At 39.3% G+C, this 20,016-nt stretch overlaps 1 protein-coding gene across 4 annotated transcripts in view; it reads right to left on the bottom strand.

Moving 5' to 3' along the window:
• Positions 1 to 1,684: 1,684 nt before the first annotated feature.
• Positions 1,685 to 20,016, bottom strand: part of mon2 (MON2 homolog, regulator of endosome-to-Golgi trafficking) — a 42,331-nt gene continuing 23,999 nt past the window's right edge. The window contains exons 21-35 of one of the 4 annotated variants that reach the window (XM_088340641.1): positions 19,698 to 19,808; positions 19,066 to 19,241; positions 17,743 to 17,905; positions 16,877 to 17,170; positions 16,592 to 16,790; positions 13,983 to 14,626; positions 12,629 to 12,772; positions 10,364 to 10,381; positions 8,872 to 9,000; positions 5,616 to 5,806; positions 4,330 to 4,390; positions 4,147 to 4,270; positions 3,875 to 4,100; positions 3,338 to 3,420; positions 1,685 to 2,231 (exon numbers count right to left, since the gene is read on the bottom strand). In XM_088340641.1, coding sequence (XP_088196767.1) covers positions 2,068 to 2,231; positions 3,338 to 3,420; positions 3,875 to 4,100; positions 4,147 to 4,270; positions 4,330 to 4,390; positions 5,616 to 5,806; positions 8,872 to 9,000; positions 10,364 to 10,381; positions 12,629 to 12,772; positions 13,983 to 14,626; positions 16,592 to 16,790; positions 16,877 to 17,170; positions 17,743 to 17,905; positions 19,066 to 19,241; positions 19,698 to 19,808 — 2,727 coding nt within the window. In that variant the 3' untranslated portion in view covers positions 1,685 to 2,067. The remainder of the gene's footprint in view (positions 2,232 to 3,337; positions 3,421 to 3,874; positions 4,101 to 4,146; positions 4,271 to 4,329; positions 4,391 to 5,615; positions 5,807 to 8,871; positions 9,001 to 10,363; positions 10,382 to 12,628; positions 12,773 to 13,982; positions 14,627 to 16,591; positions 16,791 to 16,876; positions 17,171 to 17,742; positions 17,906 to 19,065; positions 19,242 to 19,697; positions 19,809 to 20,016) is intronic. The other 3 variants (XM_088340642.1, XM_088340643.1, XM_088340644.1) reach the window with 3 other exon arrangements.

Here is a 20,016-nt window from a genome sequence, read left to right as displayed (position 1 = left end):
GGAGCAGAAGCGAAGCAAGAATTGGCAACCACATGGGAAAACAATGCCCCATGTCCAATGTTTTAGAGAAGCATTACAAGAAGCAACCTACCACATAAGGACAAAACATGGGAACTGAAGATAAACCTGGGGGGGAAGACTGCAATGTCCTTCGGTTGTCGACTGACAGACGACTGTAAGGCCAGATGTGGTAATGTGGTCTGAAGAGGCAAAGAAGATCATTCTCACTGACAGTCCCATGGGAAGAAGGATGCGAGAAGGCATCCAAAAGAAAGAGCCACATATCAGGAGCTCTTGCATGACTCCAGGGGGAAATGATGGCAGGCTTGGTTGTTCCCAGTTGAGGTTGGTTGTAGAGGATTTCCCGCCCAGTCAGGGTAGAGGATGCTCACAGCCATGGGAGTGACAGGGAAGGAAAGTAAAATAGCAGCTTGTGGGATGGGGAGGCAGCAGAAAGAGCTTCTTGCTGGTTTATAGAGCAGGATGGAGGAGCATAGCTGGAAGCCAGGAGGAGATGGGCAGTGGGAGTGTGTCGTGGTTCAGGGTCGAGACACCGATGATCTTGATGACATCAAATTTTCCTGGCCAAAGGTACGTCCACCAAAAGGTAATGAAGTTTAGGCATTTTCGGATGGACAGTATCGTGAACTGTACATTATTTCACCCTTAAAAAATCTTAGTTCTTTTCTGCCCAAAATACAACAAGTGATACTAAACAATTCCAGGCCATTATATTTTTATAAAGTGTTGAAACTTGTACATCACGAGTCTTCACAAAAAAATATCAAATTTTGGGCTGGTCCTGCAAAATTAGGTTAATTGTTCCGATGGCGGCCGGACAAAAATATTTAATTCCCCGTTTGCTTCGGGCGTGGTCCTGTCAACCAAGTTAATTTGTTGAGTTGGGTGTTGGGCTGGACATTTTAGGCTTGATCTTACCTCTTCTACCAACTATATTGATTTAAGTGTCAGACGACCGCCTTTCGCACCTTAAAACGTCTACCACTTCTTTAAAAAAAATCTACTGCTCTATAAAATGTAATCAACAAATCTTGAGTCGAGTATTATAGTCTATGGCTGCTTTAGTTTAGATAAAGGTTTGCCACTTCTGTTTTTGATCAAATACACGTAGTTCTATGATTTGAATTTTCTCGAGACGGATTGTGGTTTGTGCGTCAATATATAGTGTTCTATAATATCTCTGGCTTTTTAATGTCAAATGGTCGGCGCTAGGGTGTGATTATGCTTCACTTGACTACACAATAAGAACTAACGGGAGCTGCTGTTACTTACGAGGAAAGAAGAAATGCAATGGAAAAGCGATGCCACTAGACACAGCAGTGCCAGCGTCATTTTTAAGCACATTTCTTTTTCATCATTTTATGTGTGGTTGAGTCAGACGGCCGAGAAACATTTCAAGCATTTATAAGCACTGCACCAAAAATTCAAGCACTTTTTCAAACCTTGAAAACACAACATTAAAATTCAAGCATTTTCAACGATTTCAAGCACCCATACGAACGCTAAACATAATAATATAGTAACAAATTAAGTATATATTTTAGAAACGCATATCAAATTTGTAGCCCGTTGCGCTTATCAGTAAGAAAAAAAGTAGTTCTCATCTTCAATAAGGTTGCTGACCCCGATTTAGCAATAAAAATCCAATTTAATAGAGGCACAATGATTGTAGAAGTGTCTGTTTTATTTTCAGTACGTACGTCGCTTCACAGATGGCTGGCAAAAGATGACATGGAATGTTGCAGCTCGGATTTGTTGTCTTGCATAAAATCATCGCTGTTGGAAAACAAACCAAAAAAGTGTTCATTTTCAGACAATCACATCTACAGTCTTCTTCTCCTTTCCCATTGGTCGGTTTGTTTATGAGAATGAGGAGGATGGGCCGGCCAACGAGTGACCAATTGTCTATTTCGGCCTCTCAGGTCACTTTGGGTCGCCTCGTGTCACTTGAGTGATGTTTTTTTTTGTGTGTTTGTGCGCGCTCGTAAAGCACCTGGGTCGAGAAGACACATTCAAGATTTCTTTACAAAACCGACCCGAGCTAAGTCAGGAGGCTCCGTTGTGAACTCTGGAGATGGGGGGTTGCATGAAGTCCTTAAAGGGCCCCAGGGCCTCCTTGAGGGCCAAGCTGACCTCTGAGGAGGAGCACGTGATGCACTCCACTAGAGTCGGGTACAAGGCGATGACCTGGGCCCACGTGTTGTCATCCACTGTGGGGGGGGGGCAAAAACAAATTTATAACTAACCAAATCAAATCAAACAAATCATTCCCACAGGCAGATGCAAATGAGTTTTGTTCAAAACTAAGGTCAACAAACATCCTGGAGGCCTTCTTGAGGACACGTTTTTGAAATGTAATCTGCTGGGACGTTAAAAAGAGTTATTTTCTTTATTGATTTGTGACATATTTACCATATTTTCACGATGATAAGGCACACATAAGTCTTAGATTTTCTTCAAATTGTGCGGCACGCCCTATCGTGCGGTGCGCCCTGTGTCTCATGTAAAGCCGCCGACGAAAGGTTGGGCGCCCGCCCCGAGACTGGGAGGTCACGGGTTCCAGCCTTGGTCGAGTCATACCTAAGACTTACAACTTTTTGGGGTAGAATTCAATGTTTTTGTGGGATCATTAACATTACCAAATAATTACGACTTGTTTGCGATCTTCTGTGACTTTTATGCATAATTTGAGGAAGTACTTATGGATGCTACACCATAGTGTCTCGAGCAATTTGAAAGTTATTGTTATTGTCTGGGTGCTTTCCTTTTATGAAACTGTCATTTTTCCATCGGACAAGGACTTCAGTGGCGCAGAAACGTGACTCTGAAAGGGAAGAAAGCGAACCTTTTAATGGAGATTTAGCAAATCGGTTCTAATCAGAGGACGAGGATTTTATCAGGTTTGTTTGAAATGGGTTCCCGGTCAAAATATGTGAGAACACAAACTGTTTTGCACCATCTCAGTTTTTTTTTTTTTTAAGATTTTGTAGTATCTGTATGTTTTACTTTGTAATCAATACTTAAATAAACAACAACGGAAGTCAGTTTTACTTCTGCTGTATTTTTAAATACACACACTTGTATAGTTGTCTTGGCCCTATCGCGCTCTGTAAAGTGGTAAATACAGAAATAGAACCAAGATACAGAGACTGCGCCTTTTAACACAGTGCACCCTATGATTGGAAAAATACTTTATGTAGTCAAGTCTTGCTTATTTGTATAGCCCTTTAATAACAATACGTTTTAAAGAGCTGTACAGATTACAGACTACAACAGAATATCAAAAAAATGTATGGGCTTTGATTGTGATACACACCGTTTTCCGGCTGGGTCTTCTTCAGCGAGTCCATCAAAGTGCTGATGGCCTTAAGGACAAAGATGATCTCCGTCACTTGTTGCCTGAGAAGGGACAAATAAATATTAAGGCATACAGTAGAGGCTACATGCAATTGTGCAATATCAGATTTCATATTTGAATTTTTTTTGTTCTGTTTTTTTGTCAATCAAAGTTAAATCCAGTCATTTTTACTTCTTTGCAATTTGTGTTTTTGTACATGTCTAAAAAGCTAGATGAAGCAGCGGAAACTTTATGAAATGAATAAAGGAAACATTCTAAAAAGCTGAAAAAGTAAGAAATAAACCTACAGAAATCACAAAAAAGAGCCAAATATGGCTTGCAAGCCATATGATCTAATGAAAAGAGCCATAGGTTCCTGACTCTTAATCTAAGTCTTTTTTTAGATAAATAACTATTTTTACACCATTATGGTTCTCTATATCGTACACAAAGGGGGTTTACAAAAACCTCTATTGTCTTTTCAAGGACAACTCTTGTTCGGATGGGTTTGAATACCTGGGCAGTGGGCACCGGCCACTGAGACGCTCGTCCTCCACGTAGCGCTGCAGGACGTCCTGGGACCTTTTGAGGAGCACGGAGAGTGCCATTCGCGAGATAAAGCCTTCCTGTGGCGTGGATGCTTTGTTGCTGAAGGAAAACTGCAGCAGCGTCTCGAAGCACACCTTGGAAAACTCCTCCCTCATGCGCACGTCGATCTCGGCTTCTGCAGATAAAGATCCGTCTTTGGTGAACGATAAGAACCGTCCCTAAACGTGTCCCATCCTCACCTGTGAAGGAAGGCGACTGTGAGTGGATGGAACCTTTATTGAGCATGGCCATGATCCGAGCCACAAAGTCTTTGGGTATGAAATTGGCAAAGGGTAAAATTTCTGAGCTGATCAGCTGCACCACCTGAAAGGACAGATGCAGTCAAACACAAACACTTCCCATCTTGAACGACTGTTACCTACTTCCACGTCGATGGCTTCGTTCTTCTGAAATTCCTGAATGGACAAGTTATCCGGAGGCGAGCTGGAAAGCACATTTAAGGTTTTTAATGCAGCTTTGAATACATTTTTAACTCAACTCCACTGGCCAGATATGGGTTAGGAACCAATGAAGAATAAGGTATTAAAAAAAAAAGGAATGTGCTGTGTTTTCACGACCATAGGGCGTACCGCGTATCTTTTTTCAGACTGATCGTGATGAGTACATTTTGAAATGTATCATATTCTGAATCCCGAGACTTCAAGCATTCCAATGATATGTGGCATGACGTAATTCAGTGAAGACACATATTTGGCTCTTAACAATCTGAGTGACTGACTGATAGCCAGCCAGCCGGAGGGCGGGCGGTCCTTCCGAACGTTAACGGGTTAAGATTCATGTTTTACAATGATTAAAGTGGAAGTGTGTAATAACTATTTTTTTCGTATTATTAAAAAACAGCCTTTATTCATTATTAACTAACTTGTGTAATTTTGTCTAACCTGCTGTTGCAGTTATGGCCTTGAAACCCCGAATCACAGAATTCAGTTAATATCAGGTGTATAAGGCAACTGATAACGAAGGAAAAAACGGGGGCAGCCAACAATTACGGCTAGCCATAGACTGCAGCACAGACGTTAACATGAGTGACTAAAGAAGGAAACAGTGGAACATGTCTGAATCACAGGACTTTGAGATAAGCACATGTTGTGGAAGGTAAATAGCTGTTAAGTGCCAAAACCACAATCTATAGCAAACTGCCTTCACAAAATGGTCATTTGGGCTTCCGTGGTAGCAAGATGGTAGCCAAACACATTGGCTTGTTCAAAGGGCGTCTCAAGTTGTGTAATATAATTACACATTTCTAAATTATGGAGTCATGAGAAAAAAAAGAACGTGTTTAAGATAATTCAAGTGTTTTACTCATTTTGTGAACCAATAGTGGATTAAATAAATGAATGATGCATTTTAGCACCACTAGGAATCGCTAGAACAACTTTGTGTTTTGAAGACGCTTTCGGATGCTGTATGGCACTGCAATGAAGCACTTCACTTTGTTACGGTTGGCCGGTGTTTTTATTTAGTTTGGATCCTGGGCTGCATTTTACGAGGGTGGTTTTGTGTTTCACCGCCGAGAGCATTGCTGGAATAAAGCCTCTCTGAGTACGCGCACACTTTCCTGCTGTGCACACTGGTTTGCACAGCAGTACACTATTTTTTTGCCTACTCAGTAAAAAACAAAACTGGTAAAATGACAAAGCCATCGTACCTTTTGGTGAAAAGAAAGTCCTCGAAGGCGTTGGCCAGCTCGGGCCACATGGTTTCAAACTTCCCAGAGGAGGAGTGCTGGCGGGCCACGGGAAGCCCAATGGAAAGAACCTTGAGCAGGGAGGAGACCGCCAACTTCCAAGTGCTCTCAGACGGGCATGCATACTTCAATCCTAAAGGCATTCGCAGTGTCTGAAGGAGGATGGAGATACAAACGGGATAAGCGTTTGGGATTTAAGCCATGTTGGCAGCTGTTTTTTTTTTAAATGTTTACACAAACACATGACACTTTATAGAGAGGTGAACAAATCAACCATTTTTAAGATACTTGGTACGTGGCAAAGAGCTGAAATTCCGTTCGTTAAGACTTGTGATGCCTCAAATTTTTGCACCAAAACATTTAAATCTAAAAAAAACTGGAATTTCATTTTTGCCTGGCATACAAAATGAACTCAACAAGACTGCCAACAGAAGAGGAGTTCCACCAACCTTACTAAAAAGACATTTTCTCAAAACTTTGTATGTTATTAAAGGTTTTACATCTCAAATACATAAAACTGTTAGAACTGTTTTAATCAAGGCTTAAAACACACTTGTATTCTATAGCATATGAATAACCTATATCTTATGTTGATAATATCTGTATAGCATTTTCCCTCATGTAGGTTTTAGATCAGGTGATGGTGTCATAATAGTCAGTGGTTTGCAATAATCTGTGGTCTGTGCAGCTCTTTGAGACTCTTTGTGATTAGTGGCTATACAAATAAACATGAATTGACTTGACTTTTCCTGGTCTCGCTTTTTTGCGTTTATTTATATTTTTCAGGACGACTTTCTGTTTTCAATATTTTCTAGCCTTAGTTTCTGGCACCATGTATCAAAATAGTGTGAAAATTAGATGAGATCAAAATGTGCGTCATACACAAATAAATACAGTACTCATGCCCCATACACTGATTTTATTTAAACACACCACCTAAATTGCCTGATTCAGTCTAGAAAATCTCACAATGCCCTCCTCCCCACCTCTGATATATCCAATTCACACAGGTCACCCTTTTTGACTTCATAACGATGCATTTCTCCTAAAGGTTAGGCTTTTTTGGTCTTCTAGACAATCACCTTTTTTAGTCCTGGCCCCAAATTAACATTCCTATGCATGTCTAATTAACACAGAAAAGTGTATTTCTTGGCAGTCCTTCTTTCCTGAACATCTGCTGGTGTTTTCTTGAAGATAAAGACCAGTTGCCTTGACGTTTTTGTCCGTCTGCAAAGAACCTTTTTCACAATTCCTAGGCAAATTAACTCTTTGGTTGGACATTGGCTGGAAGCAACTCGGAAAAAAACATGGAAGAACTTTTGAAAATATATAGGATGGATTTGCAGCTGTGAGTGGAAAGCGTTAAACATCTGCGTTCGTAATAACAACGATTTGTTTATTACAGCTTTAGGTGTAACCAGAGTTGACGTTGTGCTTATGTCAGCAGATGGAAAACACCTGCTTTAACTTCACTTACACAATACTTTGCCGTTTAACCCGTTAACATTCTGATAGACTGTTGAGAAGCAAAGACGTGCCTTTGCGATGTCATCGGTCACTGAAATACGTCATGCCGCATATCATTGGAAAGCTTAAACTCTTGGGATTTAAAATATGATACATTTTAAAATGTACTCATGACAGAAACATGACTATCAGTCTGAAACAACATACCCAAAAACTCTAAAGCCGGTATAGCTCACCAATGACGTGCTTAGATAGTCAGCTGATGACTTGATTCTTCGCAAACATGGTTTTGTTATATACACAACAGTCCAGCGAATCCTACCGTGTAAATTATTTACTCCAAAACATACAATAATCCAGACAGAGGGAAAAAAAATCCGCCTAAATGCATTCCTGCATCTTTTGATGATCCTTGTTGTAATCCATTCAGTTCGCCCAATAATTCCTTCTTAAATGTTAACAGACTAATAAGATGATTTCCAATATGGTTGTTAGCCTCTGACCTTTCAATTGAAACCCCTCTCAACCAACTGCAAGCTTTTTTTTTTCACGGCCCCTAGCCTATGAAGGGCGGTATTGAGAAAACAGACATGACCTACTTTTGCTTTAAAAATCATCAGCCAGTGGGAACATATTCAAATGTTGATTGACACATTGGTTAGCCAATGAAATTCCCAACACAAATGTATGCATATTCACAATGTCTAATCAGAGGTGAAAATAAATGTGTGTAATGAAACTCGGGATCGATTTCAAAGCACAATTACCATATGCAAGTGTGCAAAATTAGTGATTGACTTCTGGAAAGAAAAGTCAAACATTTACTACTTTTTCACAAAGTCTAAAAATCGGCCACTTTGGGAAACACTTTTACATACAATATTTACTTTCTCCGATTGTGATCAAATTTGACATGGGACATTGTAAGGCTTTATGCTGTATTCCAGCTAAGATGAACATGCTACACTCTTCTGCAGGCATGTGTTTGCAAAAATAAAAATAAAAAAATGTTTTTTTAAAAATCATGCAGGAATAAAAACATTCTATTTCTGTGTGTTCTAACTTAGACTACTTAATCTTAGTAGCACTTGCAGTGATTATTTCAGCCTGGGAAAAAAAACACCATAAGTACTTTAATTAGTGTGCTTAGTGGTATAAAAACTCCTCAATGGATCGACTCGACAGGTAGTCGATTAGCAAATTATTTGCCAACAATTTCATCTAATCAGTGACAATAGCTCAGTTGTGAATTTCGACTTCTAGAATAAATATGCAATTCTTTGTCATTTAGATCAATTATGTGTTGATACTATTATGTATTATGTTTTAAATAACAGCGTTGTTTGTAGTCTTTATTACATGTTCATCCTGGAGTTCCATGTTTAATCTCGTTCCATACAATGTTGATATCAATTACCACAAAGACCATTTAATTCAGTTCAATATGATTGACCCGACTAACAGGTTCTTCAATATATATATATATATATATATATATATATATATATATATATTCTTTGACTTGTGCAATGAATACAATTGTAACAGCAATGTTGAACTTAAATATAGTATAGTATATGTAGTATATAGAGAAAAAAAAATCTTAGCTAATATTAGTAGACCGATGCAAAAATAACGTTAACATTTGTTGCTGCAATACAAAGCAACTGCCCACTTAATAGGTGACCCAAAACACAAGCGACATAAAACAGCAATGTTGTCCCTCTGTGGTTTCATGGCAATAGCTCACCTTAATGATGCTCTGCAGAACCTTCTCGTTGATGACTGCCTTGTGGCACGCCGTTTTATGGTAAAGCTCTACCAAGACTTCAAGGGAGCGCTCGGCAAAGGGCACGTAGTTTAAGGCAACCCACTCCGCCTGCGGGGAAAGGACGTTTGGAGAACAAAATATTTGGAACCAATTTCTAATAATCCGCTAAGATGAATATTTAACAAGTCTGTCGCAATGATTAAGAAGTGTGATGTTTTTGAAACACATTTTTAGGAGTTTCACACCCACACATTGAGTGTGCTCAAAGTAATTATCAATTTATGCGTGAAAGGTTTTAATGGAATTGTAACCGTCAAAGAGCAAGAAATTGCAAAAAATGTAAAAACATATTTTTTACTACATATAAATAAAACTGTTGAAGATAAAAATAGCCTTTTTTTAATTAAAACTGCCCCATGCAACAATTTTGACCTTGAAACATTTGACAAGATCAACACTTTTTGACTATCATCTCCTAATTAACTGATTCAACTCATTCGCTGGCAGAGTTCGTACACCCTTGTCAAGGCCAAAATCAAGCACTTTTTAAAAAGAACTTTCAAAGACAATAGTCCAACTACTCCAGTAATTTTCAAAGAAGAAATTATACATTATTATATTTTTGATAGAAATAAAAATTATTTCTTTGTCATTATCATTGTTGAGCCAACCAACAATAGTAGATAAATCATTACATTATTTATGATTTAGATACTAAAAATAAAAAAAAAAGTTTAAATTTACACATTTCTTGTTTTTCTTATAGACAATTTTAACAAAAAATAAGCAGTGTAGATAAATAATAAATATAATAGTCATGAATAATACATTCAGTCCAAAATAATTACAATTTTCAAAAAAATCAGAACACTGAAGTAATAATTTCTTGTTCCATTCCAAAACAATATTAACGAAAATATTTCCCCAAAATAAATTGAAGATAAATCATAAAAATTAGAACATCAATTACAAAAATACAATTGGCAAAAGGATCGGTCAGTGGAACACACATATTTTACTTGGAATGTCTTTTAATTATTTTACCTTATTGTCCTACTATTAATTGTTTAAATAGATTTTGCAGTGTGTATGTCACATTATGTTGTTCGTCCTCCTTTTAAACAAAACATTCCTCTACTGCTGCTCGTTTTTCCGAGACCTTACTGGATACTTATACATCTCAATGTGTTTTTGATGAACAAATAAGAAAACAAAAAAACAGTAAAAGAGTTTAGTTGAGCTAGAGTGAGGCGAGCCCAGGTTGCATTTAGGAACCACACAATCACCAGCAAAAAACACAAAGGAAAGGAGATGACACTGCATAGGAAGTGAGTGACAGGCAGCTCTCATGCAGTGCAATGGCTTGTCTTGCCCACCCCGGGAAAAGCCGCAATATAGTACAGAAGTAGTACAGCACACCAGCTGACAAATAAATACAGAAGTGGGGGTGGGATCGGATGTTGGAACTCACCGGCGCAAACAGCTGGATCTAAAACGGTTATCCAGTCAGTGTCCCAAGAAACAGAATGAGAGAAGATCGTAAATATAATTCCAGGTTTCAAAACGTCATGTTTGTTGTTTCAATGTGGTTAATTCTTCGGGATAGATTTATAAGAAGGGGAATTCAGGTTGAATGCGATGGAATATAGTTAGATGTGAGCGAAAGTGACCACCCGCAACATTCGAAATCTGGGGTTGGGGGAAGGGGGTTTGGAATCCGAATGAATTAGGGTTGTGGTGCGGGAAATTCCGAGTGTTCCAGCCTGCCAGTGGGGCGATTAAGGACAAAGCAAACTGATTTGCCAAAACATAAAATGTGTTTTTTATTGGCAAATGGAAATTTTAAAAAAAGTAATTAGTAATTTTAATATTTCATTAACTCGTTTGAAAGAGGCTAAAATTGAACTATCCTTGTGTGAATGGGCCATTATTTGGACTTTATTAAAGATCGAAGGAACTCAAAATCTTTCATTTCAATATCTGTACACTTAAACATATGATTAAATTATTATTAAATACTTTTTATTCCATTAAGTTTTGGGCACAACCATACCACATAAATGGCACAAAAGTAAATATTTTTTTTTCTAAAAAACTAGCATTGGGCATTTTAATAACTTTGAATAATTTCATTTTAATATATATTTTTTAAATGATCAATTTTGCAAAAAAACAAAACAAAACCTCAATATTCAACATTCTACGTTGAGGATATTCATCATAAATCAGAGAACAAAGAAGAAAAAAATACAGTACAAAATGAAAAACTAAATGAAATAAGTATCCTTCCAGCTATGAGGTCTGACCGGTTCAGAAAATTGATCAACTGGTATTTTGTAAACATTTTGTGCAACGCTATGGATAATCAACACTACTACCACTTTATGCATTGGACTAACACTTTTCTCCCCTTTATAAAGCCTACCAATTAAGAAAATAAATCTGCTTTTTTAAATTTAAACAAAAAAAAAAAAAAAGAATTGACTTAAAACTATTATTGTAGTCTACGGTTGCTTTATTTTGAAGGGAGACAAATTCTTTTTGTATGAATAACGCATTCCAAAGATCGCAATAGATTTCACTTTAGGTAAAATTGCCACCTCTGGTTCTAAACAAGCACGTCATTTTTTTTTAATCTCAATATTCTGTGTGTCGGATTTTGTTTTGCGCATACAAATAGAGTTCGTGATAAAATCTACTGCTGTTACCCTGTATGGCTAGGGATTCAGACATCTTGCATCAATATCTTAATTTTTATACGTTTCGACGACATATTTAAATTGATTCTTGCTTAACTCATTCAGTGCCATAACGTTAAATCACTGTTCAGAAACATTGTCCCAAAGTGACAAAATGAAAAATTTGTTATGTTTTTAAAATTTGAAACTAATTATTATAGAAGGTTTGGCACAGTTCATCAGTAAGTATTAAGCCTCTGGGAATGATCACAGTATGAAAAATAACCATTAAATGGCAGACTCAAGTCTTTCTTCCAGCAATTTAAGTGTGTGGCGAGTATAGGCACAGTGACGCAGAGTGGTGGTCAGAGTAGCGAAAATATAGATAGACGGTTACTCTGTTTTCACGCCCTTCATCATTGTTGGGATGTTTCATGCACGTCTGCCAGAACGTGATCACTTGGTGACCGATATCGTATGATCACGTCACAGGAAACATTGGGGGCTGAAAAATCATGCATCGATCATGCATAAATTCAGTGTTATTTTGCAAGAAAAGTGGTTGTGTTTATCGAAAGCATTTCGATTTTGGCGGTATCACAAATGCAATAAAAAAAAAAACAGAGGTGAAAGTTCTGCTTGAAATGCGTTGATTCACAAATTCCGATTTTCTTTTTTCAGAGGTTTTCCTGGAAACGAGCATTTTCAAGAAACATAGCGATGTTCAACTGTTGTCTACTAAACAATGGTAAAACTAGAAACATACTTTTTTCAATGAAAGATGAGGGTTTAAGATTTGTCCTACTCCTATATAGCAACAGAAATAAATTGTCGGCCTAGAAAAATGTGTCAAAACCAGGCAATAATTGTCCGGCACTGGCTCTTCCCATTTGAGAGAAACGTCTGGCATTAAATGAGTTAGGATCACCCGGATGTTATTTTGTGTTCAAGCTGGGTTAGGGAATGAGCTAAGGAAATGGCTTCATGCCCACAATATTCGCTCAAGCATATGCTAGGGCATGATAGGGGAGAAAAGGTCCAATTCCTAATGACATTACCTGGTTGTATTTGGCATTAGCCACGTGTTTGGTTTCCATCCTCCCGTACTGCGGAGGCTTGCAGGAGAACTCCACGAAGAGCAGCAGCTGTTCAAAGATGGCCGGGTACATGATCTGCAGGTTCTCGGGGCCCACGCAGATGGCCTGCAGCGAGGCAGAAACAAACGCTGCTGACATCTAAAGATGTGATGACAATGCCGTACATCACTCAGCCGGGCCCATTCTCCCATTCGACGTGAATTTGATTAAATAACATTATAAAAAGTACATACATTCGAAGGGTAAATGAAAAATAGATTTAACTTAGGTAAGTAGCTGGAGGATGCAAAGGGAGGACAACGATGGACTAAAAATAACACTGATTATAAAAGTTACTTAATTCCTAACTTAAATCCACTTGCGACGGTTGTCATGTCCTGAGATTTCCTTGCTTTAATGACTTATCGACAATGGATTTCAGCCATATTCTTTAGCTATGGAAGGTACCATCTTCGTAATGATTAATAATTGCAAGGTTAGTTGCCATGCGTATCAAGTTTTTGTGTTCCGTTTAGAATCAATGAAAGTGCAAAAATTACCATATTGTATCGCTGACTCACAAAGTCTGTACGTTATAGACAAGATTCTGAACTGAAAAGACAGAGGGCTAAGGTGGGAGGTAGTTCAGCCCATAGCATATCAACATTGTCACGATACTGTGATGGAAACCAACAGCAAACCAGCATTTATTATGACATCAAACAACAGCAGGCGAGCATCTCAGAGACGCAACCTGTCATACGCACAAACACCACAAAGTTTAAACCTTATGTTTTTGGACATGCAGAATAATTAGTTGTAGATGTCATATCGTGTGAAAAGGCCTTACCGGGAGGCCTAAAAAACATTGTTAGGGACGGCGTATTCCGAGGTCTATTGTAATTACATGTTTTGTTTCCAATGCAACCATGTTTTTTGATTCTCCCGTTATCATCACTGGGAGTCTTAGGACTCATAGTAGTACAAATTAAAGTTTGGTATTTGAAAAAGCAAGAGCAGACCAGCATCTTATATGACGTCGACAAATGGCAGACGGGTGTCTTAGAGATGTATGAGGCATGTAACCAACACTGTGACGTTTGAATGACGATAACACATCGTAAGCTAGGGACGTACCCTGTAATCCCACCGTAAAATGAAAATAGCGTTAGATAAGATGCCGTAACCTGGGGCCTATTGTATAACTTTCAAGAGGGTTAATTTTGACAGGTACAGGCAACTCATATGTATTAATTAACAAAAATATATTTAACTTGGAGATAAACAGGAAAAGGGTATGCAACAATTTCTAGATAACTTTACAATTTCACTTTACCTTCTGCAAAACATCCAACGCAGTGAGCACAGCTTCCTGCAAGCTTGTGAGCACGGCCTCAGTGTAAGAGGGAAGGATAAAGGGGGAGGCATCGCTGCTGATGGGCACCGACACGGCGCCGTGGAGAATGACCCCTAGTTTCTTTAGGTCGTCCATGCTGAAGTTGGCCTTAATGTGCTGGTAGAGCGCTGGGAAGATTTGGATGAGTGCTGTCAGGAAAGGCTGGCTGGGAATGAAGGAGAGCTTCTGAACCTGGCCGCTAGGAGGCCTCGTGCTGTCCGTTCCCGTCCGGTACCACGTATTCCACGCGGACCACCATAATGCTAGGTCCTCCAAAGCAGACTCTTCCCCGGGAGGAGGGGCCTGCAGCTCGGCGCCGTTATAACACGTCAGTCGCTCTACCAAGGAATCGGAACGCACGAGAGGTCTGCCGGGGCCAGAAGCCGAAAGGGGATCGATAAGGACGGGTGGTACGCCGATAGCGGCGAAAGCATCGGTCACTTTGTCAGAGTCTTTCACTGGCGTGACGATCTGGAGGATTTCTTGAAAGCTCTTCAGGGCAGCCAGGGACACTTCGTTGTTTTTGCTGAGCGCGGCTGATTGGATGTGGGTTAGGAGAACTTCCCAGGCCTCGAAGAAGTCACCTTTAGTTAAGAAATAACATATTTTTTTCTTATGATAATTTATTTTCTATATTTTGTGCATTATTTTGCATTTTTTTAAAAAGCAGAGAACAGGAAGACAGGCATGACGTCACTCTCCGGCACTCCCGCCAGCCCCCATTCATTTTATTTAATGTGTACTAATTTGATGTATACCACATTTGAATGAGTATATAATGACAATAAAGGCCATTTTTTTTCAATCATACAACAAAATACAAAGGATTATCCTTTCAATGCAAAGTAAAGATGAAAGGTAGGGATACAAATGTGGAAAAAGTAAAAAGTCCTGTTGTATTTTGAGAACTATTTTTATTTTTTTTCAATATTTTGATAATTATTTTCATTTAATTAAACATGTATTTTTCCTGTTTTATTTTCAGAAATATTGTACATATTATTTATTTTCTTCTTTGTCCATTTAATTATTCATATATGTCTTAGTTTAGCTGCTACATGAAATACATTTAAGAACAGATCATTTTTAAGCGGTGGATGTTTAATAATATTTCTATTCTTTCTGTGTATTATTTATCACGGGCAGCAAGGCGGCGCAGTGGTTAGCGAGTGTGCGGCACAGTTCTGAGGTCATGAGATCGAATCTCCTGTGTGGAGTTTGCATGTTCTCGCCATGCTTGCCTGGGTTTCCCTTTAGGCACTCAGATTTCCTCCCACATTCCAAAAACATGCATGTTAGGTGAATTGGCCGGACCAAATTGTCCCTAGGTCTGAATGGGCGAGCTAATTGTCTGTCCCTGTGTGCCCTGGGACTGGCTGGCAACCACTTCAGGGTGTCCCCTGCCCACTGCCTGAAGACAGCTGGGATGGGCTCCAGCACCCCAGTGACCCTACTGAGGATAAGCGGTGCAGATGATGGATGGATGGATTATTTGTCACGTTTATATTTGTAGTCCTGATTTTATATTTATTATTATTTATTAATATAATTTTTTATTTAGATTGTTTTGGGGGTATTTCTGTTTAATTTACATTTTAACAGCAGTTAATATATTTTTACCATGAAATCCGGACTATAAGCTTTTTTCCCAAGCGTTCAACCCAGCGGCTTATGCAATGATGTGGCTAATTCATGCATATTTATTCTAACGGCCGCCAGGAGGCGCCCGAGCAGTAGAGGTAAGAGTGAGACACATTCAAATATGTGTAGAGGAAAACGCAAGTTTAATGTAACGTTGCGCTTTGTGCATGAATAAAACTAGCAGGAAGAGAACCTCATCACGGAAAAGGTGTCAATCAAAAGGGGAACGCTAACTACCAAATTGGAAATGATTTTAAAAGTCTGTCTATTTGTAAACGGAAATAATGTGGAAAAACAAACGGATTATAGGAAGCAACGTCTCATGAAGCAGACATGTTTAAGGCGGATTCTTATTTATCTGTCGGCGTATCAAGTGTTTTAGAGTAAATATTTTACACGGTTGGATTCTATGGCTTGTCCTTGATGTAACAAAGCCATTTTTGCGGACATTCAAAGAAGTTGAAGACGGCCAGGGAGGGGACAGTGAGTTTTGCCAGCTTCATGGTTTTTGGCTATCCTGTTTCAGACTGATCGTGTTGTTTCTCACGTCTTTGCTTCAATAAGGGGTTAAGGTACCATGTATCATTAAAATTCTGTGTATTATCTTCCTTTATAACTATGTCATGTTTTAATGCCAAGTCTGGCTTATATATATGTACAAAGTGGGTTTTCCTCCAAAAATATACTGGATACGGCTTATAACCGGGCGCGCTCTATAGTCCAATTTTTATTCTGATTTATTTGCTTGTGATACTGTCATTTTTTAGCAGTTGAGAAATATAAATATTTGGACTTTTCCCCTCTACAGGAAAGGCTTTCTCATTTCTTTTTCATAATCAGAAATTGTCTATATGTGTGCTTTGGATTCTGTTTGACCTTTTTGGATGTGGATGTTGCACTTGCCTTACCTAACTTCTGAAGGAGGTAGCGCCTTGTGTTGAAAATGCGTGCGACGCCGGCCAAAGTCAGCACCCAAGTCTCGGCCCACTGTTTCTCAGCTGTGTCACGTGAGTGATGAATGAGGATGTTACCGCCGCCTGACTCAATTTTCTCCTTGTCTGCTGTGGAGGATGACGTCCTGACGCAGTTAAGCAAGTGAAACAACACCTGGTGATGCAAAGCAAATCAGAATTGTGAGGTGCAAAGAGTGCTTTCTGTGAGTGATGAAAATGACGGAGCAGCCAGACGCTAACCTTCCAGACTACGATGTGCCAGGTTGGCTGTTGCAGCAAAGTACCATGAGCGGCGATGGTGGAAAACAAGGTCTGGCCTGCGCTTTTACGCACAGCAGGTCTCGGATCCACGCACAGCTCGCCCAACTTGGCGTACAGGCACAGCCACAGGCAGTCGAAGGGAGGGGCGGGATGGAAAGGCCTGTTTAGGGTTTCACCTTTTTCCCTTGCCTGCTTCTGCTGGGCCTCCTCTTCCCTCTCCAGCTCTTTTGTGATGGTTTCACCTCTTTGGAAGAAGTAATCTGAAATATTCCACTGATTGGGGGTTTGAATGAAGTGGATGAGAGAAGGGGAAATAATGTTAGTCAACAAATACAGTCTTAGGTCTCAATATTTAAATCAGGGGTCACCAAGCTTTTTGAAGCTGAGAACGTTTTTTTTGTTGATTAGCAAAAAGGGCTATTAATTTAAGATGCATTTTTTAAAATAAATGATTATGTTATTACAATGTTGTTGCTTTTATGCTATTACCAGGTCGAAGTTATTGGAAGTAGGGTAAAAATATGCTCAGTCAATCACAAAAACATCTGCCTTGTAAAGTATTGAGTGTGTGATAGCTTTATAGTTTAGTCGACACTCAAAATAGGGGGAGAATACATCATTGGAATTTGAACTAGCAAGGAGAACAGAGAGTACTTAAACCTCAAGAAATGGGAAATAAAAAAACAGCAACATGATTGACCAATAGTGACAATGCAGTGCTACTGAGGTAGACTTATTGGGTTACCTGGTGACCAAGGGCAACACATTGGTGACCCCTGATATTAACTGTGTAATTGAAAGCATCCTTTTGGTATTTCCAGTGAACAACTCGAGTTAAGCCTCACCAATAAGCCAATGGAAGTGAGACTAATGTTAAGCTCCTGGTCCTGCAGGCCGAAACTTCCGGCTACATCGACGACAATCTGAAGACACGTGCATGGCATGGTGGGGAGGAAGTCCGTCACCACCAACTGCAGGCACTGGAAGGCTGTTCGGATCAACGATTCACTGAAGACACAAAAATGTATTGGGTCACAAAGCACCTCAAAACAATATGAATTTTAATAGTCAAAAGAAACAGCTTTTGCGTGGTCCTTACCAATGTTCCTTCTAATTTTCCACGAGTCTGAGCGTTCACACAAAGTCGGTGAGCAACGCTTGAAACAACAGTGAGCAACCATAATCCCAAGTGTGGCGAGATAATTAATTATCAAACATGTCCAAAACTTGACATCAAGTTACATTTTGCTGAGTTTCCGGCATTGCAAAATTATTTTTCTCTTTTGAATTAATTGACTCATGTAATATTGCAAAGGTTGTACGACCTACAAACGTCGTTTGTTCTTACAATTCTTTCACAAGATATACATTTCTTTTTATTTCCTGATATATTTTGTCACACAATATCAACATTTTTGGGGGCTTATGTTAGTCGGTTGTAAGAGACAGAACTGTACTTAATCACATTTTTTGTGGAAGTACAATGTTGGCAACGAGATTCATATAATTGGAAATTATTTGAATGCAACACAAACTTTTTCTTCTTTTTTCCATGTTTTTTTAAATTCCTTTAAAAAAATCTCATTGTGATGATTTTTTCCGAGCTGTTACTTTTTCTTTTTGTTCTCTATTTACTTTTTTCCTACATTTCTATTTCTTTTTTTCTGGCTTTTTTTCTGAATTTTTCCTTCTTTTTTCTCTTCCTTTTGTTTCTTTTTTTTTCTCAGCTTTTCACTACTTTTTCAGTTTGGTATTTTTTTTCTTTTTTGTTCTATTCCCCTTTCCTTTAAGTCATTTTGTGCATAATTTTACATAATATTTGGTCATATAGGGTTGAAAGAAGCAAAAACAACCCGAAGAGCCGTTTAGGACCCGAAAGAGCCGGTTCCTTTTAGTGAGCCGAGCCGAAGAAGCCGGTTCTCGACCGACTCTACATAAATTTACTCAACTTTGTTCTACGACTTCAAAATACCGCATTTTGGACACAACGTCAGGGGAACCCGTGTATTTTTACCTTCATGCACTGTAACTTTGACTTAAGTCGCTTCTTAATTAGTCATTTTGAGCCCTCATTTTTGTGCGCTGTCTAGATTTTCTTGTGCGCTGAGAATGTGCGAGCAGTGCGCAATTCCACACGCGCGCAGCTTAGAGGGAACACTGGTCCTTACCCTTGATCATTGCGGATCGCTCCGATGACGCCCAAGACGAGAGGCCATCCGGGACCTAGACTGTCCCCTTGGCTTTGGAGGATTTGCAGCACACTTTCGAGCTGCTTCTGTCGAATGTCAGCGTGGAGCACGTTGGACAACTCCTTCAGCGGGTTCAGCAGCAGAAGCTGAAGTCGCTTGGATAAAAATAGACAAGCGTGTTGCATTGTTTAGGCCATGACATGACAGAATATTTCTCCCAGAGATAAAAGTAAGGAAAAATGGGAAGAAACACATACTCCCAAAATGGTCACAAGAAAAATGGATATCTTAGCAATGCTCAATAATTATTAGGAAAACATATCCCCCCAAAAATGGATAAATTCAGTGTTCTGATATAAGCGGAATGTTTATATGTTTCCAAACATGAAATAACTCAGATTGGGTTCAAATCATTAAAGTATTCTTAATGATCAGCTATGTCAAAAAAATACAATCGGTGCATAAAATATAATCTTCCCAGATCTGTTTTCAGGCCACACCGAATTGAGTTCACCTTTTGATAAAATTGGAAAGCAGCAGTGGGGGCTGGGTTCCTATCAGGCCCTACGGGGGGCCGACATAATAACCGGCTTTGATTTGTGTGGCACTACCTGATTCTGGCCGAGTGGCGGCTCGTGCTTGTAGTCCAGGCCAGCTTTGATGAGGGCCGTCAAGGCCTCGGCCCCCCACTCTCTCATCCTGGGGTTTGGGTGCTGGCAGACCTGCGGAACACATCAAACGTACGCACAAATGCAAACACGGATGCACAGGCGGTGCCAGAGCATAAAGCGCGCATGTGTTTGTGGACGTGTGGGTGGATTTGTGTGCGTTTCTCTTTCTCTGCTGCGTCAGCTCTGGTTGCAGGGAGGGTGTTAAAAAAAGTGATCCCAGCAGATTTCCGCGTAGGCGTGTGCATGAAGCAAAGTTTGC

The sequence above is a fragment of the Urocampus carinirostris genome, chromosome 7, assembly GCF_059441175.1.
Source record: "Urocampus carinirostris isolate Australia breed hairy pipefish chromosome 7, RoL_Ucar_1.0, whole genome shotgun sequence".
Classification (NCBI taxonomy): Eukaryota; Metazoa; Chordata; class Actinopteri; order Syngnathiformes; family Syngnathidae; genus Urocampus; species Urocampus carinirostris.
The sequence above is the reverse complement of the archived record's forward strand: the minus strand, read 5'-3'. Positions and strand labels throughout refer to the sequence as shown.